At 40.5% G+C, this 14,368-nt stretch overlaps 1 protein-coding gene across 5 annotated transcripts in view; it reads right to left on the bottom strand.

Annotated features, from left to right (window-relative positions):
• The window catches only part of PLXNA3 (plexin A3), a 74,684-nt gene that overhangs the window by 48,530 nt on the left and 11,786 nt on the right, over positions 1-14,368 (bottom strand). For all 5 annotated transcript variants that reach the window (XM_034434155.3, XM_087888628.1, XM_087888629.1 and 2 more), the window contains 5 exons: positions 7,084-7,212; positions 5,419-5,519; positions 3,549-3,672; positions 1,997-2,147; positions 1,322-1,421 (listed from right to left, as the gene is read on the bottom strand). In XM_034434155.3, coding sequence (XP_034290046.2) covers positions 1,322-1,421; positions 1,997-2,147; positions 3,549-3,672; positions 5,419-5,519; positions 7,084-7,212 — 605 coding nt within the window. The remainder of the gene's footprint in view (positions 1-1,321; positions 1,422-1,996; positions 2,148-3,548; positions 3,673-5,418; positions 5,520-7,083; positions 7,213-14,368) is intronic.

The raw sequence follows: 14,368 nt of genomic DNA, 5'->3' as shown, positions 1-14,368 counted from the left end.
TTTTTTAATTCGTGATTTTATAAATTGGGTGTTTTAATCTGTGTTTCGGCCAAAATATTTAATAATTTTAAGGGATTTTTAATATTTGTATTATCTGTATTTTATCTTGGCTGTTCACCACCCTGAGTCCTTCGGGAGTAGGGCGGTATAGAAATTTGATTAAATAAATAAATAAAATAAATAAATTGCCACCTGCCCTGGGATCACAGCTGATGCCAGACTTGAAAAACTAGGTGAACAACTTGCCCCTTTGCTTCTGATGATGATCAGATTCTTCTGATGCACATAGTATACACTGAGAATGCCACATAATCTGAAAATCTATTTACAAGACAGGTAGATTAACTATCCTAAATCATTCGGGATTAGGATTAACTATCCTAAATCATTCAGTGGCTGGATAACCGCATCATCTTAAGCAATTGTGAAGTTTGGTTAATGATGGCTTAGTATACTGCATGTTGCACTCAAGTTGCAATTAACAAAATCATGTTTTAGTGCAACAGTGTGTGAATGTGTCACTGTTTCTATCTCAGATGAAACCTATCCTCTTAGCTGCTCCATCTCTTACCTTAGGGATAAGATCTGTCTTCCTCATATAGCTTGGAAATGTCTTTCATGCTAATGAAGAGCAGATAGTCCTCATGATACAATGGAAACTGGGGTCAGAATCTCCATTGCTAAGTGATGCGGTTGTAAAGTGTAGTTTCAAATGACTTGCATCACTTAGCGAGAGCTATCCCGGCACTCCCTTGCTGTCATTAAGCAAGGATTGTGGGTTGTGAGTACCAAGGAGTAAGGATCTCCTTGGTACTTCCAACAAGCAAAATGAGTAAGCCAGTAGGAAGTCACGAGACCCAGGCAGCTCCCAAGCAGGCCAATAGGCAGATAAGTGGCTGCTGCCGGATAGGGGAGGGTGTGTGAGTGGCCATCAATTTTTAATATGATCTTTTATAGGGATTTTGACAGATTTCTCATTTTTGCTAGAATGAAATTTAATTAACTGTCAATTGTATGCTGTTTGTTTTGAATTAATGAAATCCTGATTAGGGGTTAATGGAGGAAAAAACATGACAGTAAATCACTAAATAAACCAAGTGTGTATGTTTTAACTATAAGCAAAGTGTAAAGATGAAAACTATTTTTTTTTCAAAGTAGTTAACAGTTGTTGGAAGCTGAGATTAAATCTTATTTTGCAACAGTTGTAAACAATGATGTGTGGGTCACATGTCTTATGTATAAATAAACTGATGGGGATCAAAAAAGAAAGTCATCCCCCCCACTTCCCCATTAACAGCCTGTGCCCAGTTTCAAAACTCACGTGCGTAGAAGGCTGCAATCATAAAAGACAAAGTTTGTACTGGCAAATTCCATGCCAGTTTCCTTGGACAGAAGTTGGATCCTAACAGTTCGTACATCACCTGAGACAGTTATAGGGAAACAGGAAAAAGGAAGAGCAAGTAACATCAATCATGGTGTGTTTACAAGGTCACATTCTTGAATTCCGACACAATCAACTTCTGCTTCCACATTCAGAATCATCAAGCAAAATTAGAATTACATGACTCCCCCCATCAGCATAGTTTTGCAGAAGAGAGAGAAGCATTTATTTACCACTGTTTCAACATGTCAGTTATAGCCATGCAAAAACCCAGCATCATAGAGCGGCAACCAGTCTGGTTAATGACTGTGGGAGCAGCATGAAAAGCAGGAAGGCAGAAAGCAGAAGTCCAAAATCTCTGACAAAGCACCATTTGACTTATAATTCTAATTCCATCTTGAGCATCATCATCTGCCTTTTTTTAAAAAAAAATTGCATACAACTTTAGGCTTGTTATGAGGAGAGGATCAGGGCTAAGGAGAATTTCTTTGAAGCCATCAAGAAGTTTCTGTCAGAGGCAAGGTAAGGGCAGAAAGGTGGACTATATCTTGCTTTCTAGCTCTGTTCCATCTGAGTACTACACCAGTACTTCCCTTCCCATCATCAAGCACTTACCATATTCTCCAGGGGGCTCATCCCTCAAAGTAGGTGAAAGGCAGTGGATCCCTCCATCTACCTGAAGCTGTCCCTCGCTCTCACCAAGGCCCTCAAAGGAGCAAGTCACACCAGAACTAAGGTCTGGGACATTGTGGACTGTAAGCTGAAGCTGGAAACATAGCACAGAAGAATGATGTCATTAGATGAACTAGTATGTTTGAGAATTATGTCAAAAGAAGGGAAATCATAATGTGTGCTATGTACACATAAATATAAGACACTTCTCAAGTTTTATGACGTACAGTAGCCTAAATGCAGTGACACGGATAAAATGATCGTGGTTAATCCGATTTAGTCTGCATTTTCCCTACTTTGCAATAGCCATGGTTGATGAATGGGAAACAAAAAACCCTGCAGAACACTGAAATTTGACCACTGGAAATTTTACTCAGCAGTTTATCTGGCTTCTGAATTCCTACCAAGCATTACCCAAGCATATCTTGGCAATCATAAAGCTGAACAGTTACTTAAAAAAAAAAAACACACACACACACAAAGTGAAGGAAAACGGTTATTTTTACAAAGCTGAATGGTGTGGTGACTATCATATTATTCGGGCGCAGCTTACTCATCATTATGGTTCTGTTTGCCTAGGGAGGATCTTGTGACCTTTCAGATGCTCTGAGTTGCAAAACCCAGCATCCCTCACCAATGGCTGCATGTGGCGAGGGCCCTTGGGAATTATTGTTCAGCAACATCTAGAGCAGTGATAGACAGGCAGCCCTCCTGTATTGCTATATGTCAATTCTTATCAGTCCCAGCTAGCATAGTTAGTAATGAGAGGTGATTAGTTGCAGTCCAACAATAGCTGGAAGGCCACATGTTTTTCTCCCCTAAATTAGAGGGCCATGGAGTCTCTATCCCTACCATGGACATAGCAGAGGTATAGATTATGGATCAAAGCTATCCTCCGCTATGCTTTTAGTAGCTAATATGAAGGCTGGGGATGACCTTGAAGAAGAGCAGTAATTACCTACATAAATACAATTTAGAGCACTAAACCAATTACTCTTGTTTCCCAAAGGATTCTATACTCAAGGTAGTTTGCAAGACATAAGAAATCTTATCACTAATCAAAGATCCTCTGAAGTTAATGAGTGATTTTTCATGGCATCTTCGAAATATAACTCCATAGTCCATGAGTCCACAGAATATAATGTTGACAGTCTTCCATAATAATTTACTATGTCAGCAGCAAAAAAAAAAAAAAGTTATTTCTTTAGTAACTTGCTGATATGGATTACGGCTAGAGGTCATGGTCTTCCAAAATTCACTTTAAAAAAGTACCTAGCTTTCCTCTCTCCTAATACTCACAGTATATTTTGTTCAAATTTCCACTTTCAGAGTGGTAGCTGGCCTCAGAATGTTGAGGCTCAATTGATCAAAAACACAGAAGACGAAGAGACCAATAACAGAGAGAGAAAACAAAAAGGAGATAAAGAACACTTAGCCAGCAGGATTAGGGGAGCCAGATGTTCAAAAAGGCCAGCAGGAGGGAGCAAAGACTCACCACAATGCTAGGTTCTGTCACTGAGATATTACTGGGCTCAACCAGCAACTGCACACATTGTGTCAGAGTGGCAGTAAAGCGGTGGGGTTCTGCAGCACGGGGGCACTCGCTTTCTCTACAGCACCTGAGGGCACAGAAACCAAAAGGGGTAGGGAGCAAAATGAGAGAAGTCTGCACAACCTTACACCTTCCTCTGTTCCTCTTAACAGCTTCTCCTTCTTCTTTAGTGGGGCGCAAAAGCTCCTGTGAGTTCAGGTCAGTCAGAGGCAGGGACCATGAGACAGAATGTGTATCGGAGATCTCTACTGAGGGGGGGGGGTGGAGGGGACAGAGGCATAATTGCCATACCGGCAGCCCAACTCATAACTAAATCCAGGCATAGGAAAGACATCTTATGTGGGAAAGTTGACAGAACTGAGATCAAAAGGGAGGGGGCAATAAAAGCAAGGCTCGGTAATTTAAGCATGTGAGAGTGCACCCACCAGGGGATGAGGGAGGAAGTCAGCTTGGGGACTGTAATGCAGACCTGCTGCTTCCGCTCAGGGGCCCTGGAGGCTTGTTAACATTAGACGGAACCAAGGATGCTTAGGGATCTGGGGACTGAGGCGCCTGCCTGGAGAAACGATGACAGCAACCATACATTCGCAAGCAGGGTGGAGTGGGGAAGGGCAGCACGCAAGTAATCTTAATCTTAATATTGGGATATTGCCCATCCCAATAAAGGGACAATATCAGAGAGATCATCCTGGATGGAATGAGACCTGGGCTCGGGGATAGGAAAGGATGGTGAAAGTCCACGGTTTGCAAGCAAAGTGGAAACGCTTCGGCTGAGGATGGGAGGCATAAGCACTTCTCACTTTTTTGCACGCTTCCTGCTCCTTCTCCCGACCGCACCACTGCTTGGGGGGGGGGAAGTGTCACCTCTGCTTTCAGCCCCCCCTTCTAAGTGTTATCACATAGTCTATATTAAGGAAGGAGGTGCAAGCTGCAGCACCAGGTGCTGAGACAGGGAGAGGAGATGGAGGGTGGGAAAAAGGGCGAAAAACATCTGCTGGGAGAAACACAGAGTGGGGGCTTCTGCAGGGCAGGGGAAAAGGTTGCTTCTTATTCTCTTGCCTCTTGCTTCTCCCTCCCAACCCATGCTATGCACTGTCCCTTCCATGGGGTGGGACCAGGGGTGAAATCCAGCAGGTTCTAACAAGTTCTGCAGAACCGGTAGCGGACATTTTGAGTAGTTTGGAGAACCAGCAAATACCACCTCTGGATGGCCCCAGAGTGGGGAGGGAATGAGGATTTTGCAATATCCTTCCCCCAGGAGTGGGGAGGGAATGGGGATTTTGCAGTATGCTTTTCCTGCCACGCCCACCAAGCCACACCCACAGAACCAGTAGTAAAAAAAATTGAATTTTACCCCTGGGTAGGACCCCAACATTGATGCGGGAAGCAAGGACCAACTTTCCTTTGGAAGGGAACACACCTTCCTCATCCTTTGCAATGCCATATCCAGCAAAGGATTGGTGGTGGGGAGGAGGGGGAGCAGAAGCAAAGAGAAAATCCTCCTTCCCTTTCCAAGTTGGGGAAGGAGAGCTGCTTCGGCCCCCTTGCCTGCACCTCCAACCTCCTCTTACTCTTCCCGCCTAGTCAGCTGAGTGCTGGCAGCTTTAATAGGATTAAAGCTCCTGCAGAGTTCAGATAAAAGGGGCAGGGGAGAGGAAAGAGTGTAACTGGCTGTCTCCTCCTTGCTTTGCCCCCAGACTTGGGTGAAAGCACAAGAAGAATGAGGGGGGGATGGGGGGGATAGGAATGGCAGATCAAGGGTTCTTCCTCCCAGCTTGCATAGTTGAAGGTAGAAAGGAGGATGATCTCTCACCTATTGTGCAGGACACACCAGCCACAGTGTGGGTCTCGGGAGCCCAAGCAATCGGCACAGGAAAGATATTGCCCACAATTCTCCACAGGAAGCTGCACCACCTGAGGGAAGAGCTGTATCAATATACATCTGCAGACCTTTCCCCCCCACTGATCATTCATCCACTTTGGAGTTTCCCCACAGACTTTGCTAGCCTGGCTGGCACCCTCTAGGTATATCGGACTAGGGATTACTTCCCCAACATAAAGAGTCAAAATGAAGGAAACAGAAACAGGGTTCTGCTATACAGAAAGGCACTTGTTGAATTCTTGCCTGGGCTTCAGGTGTGAAAAAGTGAATCCTGCCTGAGGCAAGAGCAGGACCACCAGAAACTTTGAACAATTGTAAAAATGTGGCAGGAAAGAGTAAGGGGGTTTCTGTATCCCCATCTCCCTTTTGCTGCCACTGAGTACTTCTCCAGATTTTTACAGCTCAGATCTGGTTATTCTAGGAAAATAGGTAGCAAATACACATATACCCAGCAGCCCTCAGTCTCACATTTGCCAATCTCCCTCAACCTCCTTCCTTCAAATTCAGCATCTGCGTTTTATACATTCTTTGCATTTTGCTATTTGAATAATTCATTCACAGTAAAGAAAATACAACATTCATGGCATCCCTCACTCCTTACATTTGTAGGCATCTTGTCTATTGAGAAGAGACCTCATTGGTGTATTCAGTCCTGCCCAGGGCACTTTATCTTATGCTCTCGACCTTAATTGGCCATAGCAGTGTGGAAAGGATTTTCCCACCCCACTTAGAAAAATGAAATAATCTTCACAGTCACTCTTCATTTTCACATTTTAAACACATTGAAATGTATGCACAGTTATCTTGCCCCAATTTCTATTGCTGATGTAAAGCACACACTTCCCTAAAGCTTAAACTCATTTGAGTTGCAATGCAGCTATTAAAAAATTAAAAAAAGGTACTGAAATTAAGCTTTAACTCTCCTAAGGTAAGTATAAATCTGCTGAAAGAGGAAAAAATAAATTTAAAAAGGAGCAATAAATAACTTTAAAAATGCCATTATTTACAGAGATATGGATTTTCTAAAAATATAAAACACATAAATAGATATCCAAAAATCCTACCACTAATGATGTTGTCTAACAATAATATTGATAATATCATTATTATTAGACAACATCATTAGTGATAAGATTTAAAACCCGCCTTTCCATGCAAAAAGGCATTCAGGAAACTCTAAAGTAAATAATTTCTTTGCTAGCCTTCTTTATCTTCTGCTCCTGGAATAAAACCTGGCAGCTAGCCAGGCAGCCAACAATCAATCAGTCAATCAATCAATCAATGAACAAAAACAAAAGCCCTTTCCCCCAGAACAGGTAAACCAGTTGTTACTAGTTTGTCTGAATTACAATTCCCTCTCCCTGCCAGATGCCACGCTGGTAGAGTTTGATGCGAGTTGAAATTCAATACTGCATACATGGAGAGTCAAAGTTCCTGATTAAGTGCCATCAAGTTAGGTCTATTCTTAGTGACCACATAGATAGACTTTTTTCAGGATGACCTGTCATCAATCAATTTCCCACCAGTGGCTTATTCTTCTCCTTCCTAGCTAAGATACAAAGAAGCTGCTGCCTGTCCCATCTCCCTTAGGCTGACCTGTCTCTGGCTGAGCAAATAGAGGTAGCGCTGGTCAGGACTCAGGACCATGTCACGCAGTATAGGTTCTCCAGGCATCACTGGCACAGACTCATAAAGATGGGCCTCATCCGGATTGTCCACACGAACCTGTAGGATATAATGACAAAAGCAGCTCTTTCTCCCTCTCCAAATTGGAAGGATGGAGAGCAGGATAGGGTTTTCCCCCATCCTTACCAGAAATAGAGGGTCTCTTGACAAGATGGCTCCTAAAGCCACTCTTCAAAAGATAATGCAGCTATTTTTGTTTTTTTTCTTTCTAATGTTTTCTTGGCAAGAAAGAAAAAAGATGAAATATTGGCAAAGTACAGGATTACAAATGGAAAATAATATAGTCTAGACCTTTAAGAAAAGAATGAGTCAGGGCCATTCCTCATGAAAAATCCTGTATCTGAGGGGAGAGATTATTGAAAATGAAATCTCTCTCTCTCTCTCTCTCTCCCTCTCCCTCTCCCTCTCTCTCTCTCTCTCTCTCTCTCTCTCTCTCTCTCTCTGTGTGTGTGTGAATAGTATGTCAGTAGAAATTTTTTAAAGGACTGATTATTTGGGGTATTTTTGGACTCCCAAATTCCATTATTCCATCAGCAAGACTTATAATTTTATAATTTTGATAATTTCTGAAAACTTCTGGATGGTTTTCAGAAGTAGTTTCTCCATGCATGTCATATAGGAAAAATAGATTCAATGGATCAAATTTAAAACCTAAAACAGCTTACTCTTCATTTTGTTTAATTGCACTTTACAAATAGATTCCATAATCTTATATTTTTACACATCTTAAAATGAGAACAATGATTTACCTCACAAAGTTGTCACAAACACAAAACATTTCAATATAGCTAGCCCCAGGAGTTAGAAACTTTACTAAAATAATAATGATGAGATAATGAAACAAATTGCATATGATGGCAATTGTGAAATGTGTGGTGGCTTCCTCTGTGAAGCTATGGACTCAAATTGTACGATCCAAGGACACCAGCAGCCAATTAAAATAAAATTTCTTATTTTAAAAAACACTTTATAAATAAGCAAAACAAACTTACAAGTTACAAATCCAAGTTAAAATGTGTATGCTGCACTCTTTGGCAATCTAGTTATTTCCAAGCTTTTATATATGACCTGTTTTATAAGACCACAAAGTAAACTCCGCTTTTTTGCTGTGTGAGTTACAACCATCGTGCATTTAACAGCTTTCCCATTTGAAAAACATGCAAGCAGCCAAGATTGTCATCACCCGCCACCACACTTTTTAAAAAAGTTAAAGTTGTGCATTTGTGTGCTCCTCCTAATTCAAGGATTGCATGAACTATCAGTGCAATTGGGAGCCCTAATCTCAACCCTTATTGTTCATAGAAACAGAATAGCATTTCTTCATAACAGCTCTAAGATATATTGAGTTTATGTGAGATAACCAATCTGCAATTTTTAAACATATTTTTAATTGACTTTTGATTATTTAAATAAATGAATGTTGTTGCTTTTATTTATTTTTATTTAATAAACTATACATGCTATCATGACAAATTTTCTTTTTCTATTCTTTTTTTTTGGGGGGGGAAGGGTTGAAGTTTGATCCTATGGAAGCTGAGCTGACAGGTGTTTGAATCATCCCTACAACATGTGGCATTCATAAGGAAGGAGGCCGTTGATAAATAGCAGATGAACAATTGGAAAAAATGAGCCTCCGCCATTTGGGTTGGCATTATGAGGTGATGAAAAGCAATTTTGAGGAAGGGCAAGACACTTAAAGTTGAAATTGCTATTCTAAAGAGCCCCGCCATGGTGTTTTTTAGACATTTGGGAAACAGCATGGTTGCACATGGGAGGAGCAGGAGGAGTGACAGGCACCGAGTGAAATTATCTCTCTCTCTGGTTTGTTTTAGTGTGATTTAATTCAGTCCAGCAGTCTTGCTCTTTGCACGCTGCTTGGCTTGGCAAATTAAAAATAAGCAAAACATTTAGATACCAACAGAATTGCAGAAGTTAACCAAAGTGACTTCTGTGTGACAACAGGGGGTGATTAATACTCCCACATTTTTTTACATAGTGCCAGTTCTGGAGAGGAAGTAGCTCCATGGCAAGTGAAAAACAGGCTGCTTTTTATTAAACATCAATTCTTTCCAAGGCTTACACAATCTGAATTTCTAGCAGTTACTGGTAAATTCAAGAGATCCAAAAGATTGGTTTCTGACATTGAAGTATACTATCCCAGTATTTTCAGAAATACAACAGTTGGGGCCCCATCCATTCTTCGCACATTTCCTGTAAAACGGTAACCCTGGATAAAGGGCTGTTTAATTGTTTAAACCAAAGCTAGGGAAAAAACACAGGTTAGTTCAGGTTTACACCATTGTTTGTAAAAAAAAAAAAAGTTATCTTCCAGTCCCTAGCTATATATCACAAAGGGGAAGCTGAATGCTTGTAAGAGTTGGCAAATTCCCAAAAGCCTCTTCCCGTTTTTGCATAGAATTCAGATGGAGCTCAGCAGATACTTTTCAAAATGGCCCCAGAATGTGACAGTGGGACTCCAGGAAACAGTTCTGTTTATTTGCTTTTTGTGCCTTCAGGTCAATCCTGACTCTTGGCAATTGCATGGACAATCCATGCATTTTCTTGTAAATATTTTTCAGAGATGGTTTGTAATTGCCTGCTTCCTAAGGCTGAGAAAGAGAGACTGGTCCGAGATTACCCAGCCTGCTTTATGCCCAAAGCAGGACTAGAACTCACAACCTCCTGGTTTCTAGCCTGGCATCTTAACCTCCTGGTTTCTAGCCTGGCACCTTAGCCACTATATTAAGGTGACCAGATTTTAACATTGGTAAAGAGGGACATTGTGGGCGTGGCTTATTTTGTGGGGGTGGCTAGCTGGTCATGTGACTGGGTGGGCGTGACTAGTTGGTCATGTGACCGGGTGGCCATGGCTATGTGTATAGGGTAAGGTGAACAGATTTTAACATTGGTAAGGACACCATTGTGGGCGTGACTTATTGTGTGGGCGTGGCTTGGAGGCCATGTGACTGGCTGGGCATGGTTAGCTGGTCATGTGACCGGGTGGCCATGGCTATGTGTATAGGGACTACTCAGAGGGCTGAAAAGTCATTTCTGACAGGTCCTCACACTTTTGACTGGTCCTCACACTTATGACCATCCTCACATTTATGCCCGTGCAGTATTCTTAACAACCATGTCACTCATTTCACAGCTGCTTCTCTTCACCATGGTGACAAGATAGGGCAAAAACGTAAAATGTGAGGACAGTCGTAAGTTCGAGGACTGGTCAAAAGTGTGAGGACCAGTCAAAAATAACTTTTTCAGCCCTCTGAGTAGTCCATATGCACAAAAGGACTAACCAGAGGGCTGAAAAAAGTCATTTCTGACAGGTCCTCGCACTTTTGACTGGTCCTCACACTTATGACCATCCTCACATTTATGCCCATGCAGCATTCTTAACAACCATGTCACTCATTTCACAACTGCTTCTCTTCACCATGATGACAAGATAGGGCAAAAATGTAAAATGTGAGGACAGTCGTAAGTTCGAGGACTGGTCAAAAGTGTGAGGACCAGTCAAAAATAACTTTTTCAGCCCTCTGAGTAGTCCATATGCACAAAAGGACTAACCAGAGGGCTGAAAAAAGTCATTTCTGACAGGTCCTCGCACTTTTCACTGGTCCTCACACTTATGACCATCCTCACATTTATGCCCGTGCAGCATTCTTAACAACCATGTCACTCATTTCACAACTGCTTCTCTTCACCATGGTGATAAGATAGGGCAAAAAACGTAAAATGTGAAGACAGTCGTAAGTTCGAGGACTGGTCAAAAGTGCGAGGACCAGTCAAAAATAACTTTTTCAGCCCTCTGAGTAGTCCATATGCATAAAAGGATACAGCAATAGAGAGGGATGAAGGAAGGGAAGGGAAATTAGAGTAGGAGTGAGGGTAAGAGGGGGAGGAAGAGAGGAGGAGAAGGAGAAAGGAAGAGGAAGTAGGGAGGAGAAGAAGAGGGGGGGAAGAGAAAGTAAGAAGGAAAGAAAAGAGAGAGGTGGTAGGTTTGAGGAGAAAGATTGCTGTACAATAAAAAAGATGAAAGGGAAGAAAGCCAACCCCAAACAAATATAAAGATATTAAGATAAAGAATGACTGGTTAAACTTTAAAGAATAAAAGAGAACAAATATGAATAAATAGCAGTAATTAGAAACACACATACAAACATACAATTTATTTTCTTTGAACAGAGTATTTGGACGGTTCACAAATTTAAACAGTGTTTAGTCACTTCAATTAAATTTACAATTTCTATATTTCCTTTTTGCCATATTTATTCCTCATCTATTTTTTTTTAAAAAAACCAATATTACCCTTCATCCTCATCTCTAATCTTAATCAAATTCAATTTTTCCCTTCTATTCTATATTATACCCCTTCCCATTGTCATCTATTTTTATATCCATCCTCACATTGTTTAATTATGTAATTATGTAATACAGTTGTTTAATACAAATTCAACATTTTAATATAAATCAATTAGTTATAAAACTATCTTTTTTGTATATTAATCAATATGAACATGAATATTCCAATTATTTCCATGCAATCCAATTTCTTACAAATCAATTAATTATATTTACCAATAATAATAAACCAAATAATTTCCCCCATATATTCCTCTGAACCACAACTTAACCATTTCTGCTTTCAACACAATATACAATTAATAGTATCTCAATTATTACAATTCCCTAGTTAAATACAGCTTTTTTTTCTTTTGTGTTTTAAAATCTTGAACTCTCCTCCTAAATTTCCCATTGTTTGCAGTTTTTCACCTACCTTTTTTGGGGAGGAAAAATAAAAATAAAAATAAATCTCTCTCTGCCTCATTTTGTCACGTTGCACCAAAGACCCTGGTTTCAGTTTCGGTTTCGTTTCTGCAGCTTAGCTAGGGGGAAAAAAACTGCTTCAGGAACTCTTTACACTGATTGCCTGTAGGGCGGCCCTTTGAAGCCCCGGGCAAGAGTTTAAACAGTTTTTTTTTCTTCTAGCCATCAGCTGGGGCTCAAGAGGCAGAATGAAAAATCGGGACTTTTTTGAAACGCCGCAGGACGCGGGACAAATTGCTAAAAATCGGGACTGTTCTGCCAAAAGCGGGACGTCTGGTCACCTTACACTATATTCCACTGGCTCTCTCAAGAAGCTGAGAGCTCAGATACCATCTGGCAACCCAATACTCTTCTTTCAAGCTCCTGGAACCATTCATGGGCCTTAATAAACTCCAATTTTAGCTTTTTTAATTCTTAGCTATCTGATTTTGTTTTGGGTTCAGTAAGGGAATACCTCATTTCACCGAGCAATATTTTTAAAGCTTCGTAATACATTATAAAGCAAAATATCTTGCTTTTTACCCAGCCCTACAAAGGGAAATTTGAAACAGTGGAGGAATGAGAGGATTCTCTCGCAGCTACTGTCCCCTCCCATATTGCATAAAATAGCTGTGAGAACCACTTTTGTCCTTGGGATACCTTATTCTCGCACTAATGATCATTATTTAATCTCCCATCCCACTCATCTTCCTAAATTACACTAGGCAGAAGAAGTGCTTTTATCAGTGCAGCATATTATACTCATTTGTTCTCTAATAGCAGACTCAGTTGCTCAATCCTCAATGCCTTCCTTAAACTGTCCAACTTCCCCATGTACGATTTCAGAATTTTGCCTTAACCTTGGATGACAGAGAAGTTATACAGATAGTCCTTGACTTACAAGTGATAGTTCAAAAGTTACAACGGCACTGGAAAAAAAGTTTTTCACACTTAACGACCGTTGCAGCATGCCCATGGTCATGTGATCAAAATTCAGATGTTTGGCAACTGGATCATATTTATGATGGTTGCAATGTCTCGGTGATCACTTTTTGCAACTTTCTAACAAGCAATGTCAATGGTATAGTTAGATTCACTTAAGAGCCTTGGTAGTACAGGGGCTTAAGGCACCCTGTTATTAAGCTGATTAAGACCAGCTGCCTGCAATTCTGCAGGGTTCGAATCTCGCCAAAGGCTCAAGGTTGACTCAGCCTTCCATCCTTTCTAAGGTAGGTGAAATGAGGACCCAGTTGTGGGGGCAATAAGCTGACTTTGTATAAATATACAAAAGGATGAAGGCTATTGCTGAGCACATTGTAAGCCGCCCTGAGTCTTCGGAGAAGGGCGGCATATAAATCAAATTAAAAAAAAAAAAAAAAAAAAAATAGTCGTGTTACTAAGTTAACAACTGCGGTAATTCACTTAACAACTGTGGCAGGAAAGGATGTAAAATGGGGCAAAACTCACTTAACAATTGTCTCACTTAGCAGCAGAAATGGGGTTAATTGTGGTCATAAATTGAGGACTACCTGCATTTTTAATGAAATCAGCTGGACTACAAATGGATTGAAAACATCTCCAAATTTCCACTGCCTTCTAAACAAAACCCCATGTGTTAATAAATGGCAAGTTGTTAGAGAAACAATCGAAATGCATTTCATGTACTCCTAACTTGCATTAATTTTTCAGGAAAGAATGGACACATATGAAACTGACAAGCTTGAAAATGCACAAATAATTTTATCCTTATGATTAGATTCAATGTACAAAAGAACTGATTATTGTGCTACTCCAATTTTGTTAATTCATTTGCTCCTAAGAAAAGTTGCACTGAAAACACAACATGCTTAGAGAATAACTGGGCTGCAGTTGGTGAACATCTCAACTATAAAACCAAAAAAAGCATAACTTTGGTATCTGCTTGGGGAGTTACTCATAAAAGTTTATATTGATGTGTTTTATCTCTTTACTTGTCTGTTCTATTTATATTATTTTAAAATGTGTGTCAGTAGTACAGCTATAGACATTCCAGACATAGTACCTATTGGAGATACCTTAAAGCAACTACATCTTTTTCTGGACTCCTACCTCCACAACTGTCAAACAATCCTGGGAAAATATCCATTTGGTCTAAGACATTCTAAACAATGTTGTCTCTAATGTGCTCCAAATCACGTATCTCCCTTTGAATCTAAAGGGATGACCAACCCTAATAAATAACCAGGCCTGGAATGTCTTCTGAACCAGGGTGTTAGCAAATGGAACATAATAGCTTCCTTTCTCTCAAACTTAATAAAAAAGTGCAGTCATGCAGTAGAGCCAAGATTTCGTATATTACAGAACAGCTGCAACTTAATCCGATTCAGACATGTTGATGAGCTGGAGA

This window comes from Pantherophis guttatus, chromosome 2 (genome assembly GCF_059756535.1).
Source record: "Pantherophis guttatus breed Tessera chromosome 2, ASM5975653v1, whole genome shotgun sequence".
In the NCBI taxonomy this organism is placed as follows: Eukaryota; Metazoa; Chordata; class Lepidosauria; order Squamata; family Colubridae; genus Pantherophis; species Pantherophis guttatus.
The sequence above is the reverse complement of the archived record's forward strand: the minus strand, read 5'-3'. Positions and strand labels throughout refer to the sequence as shown.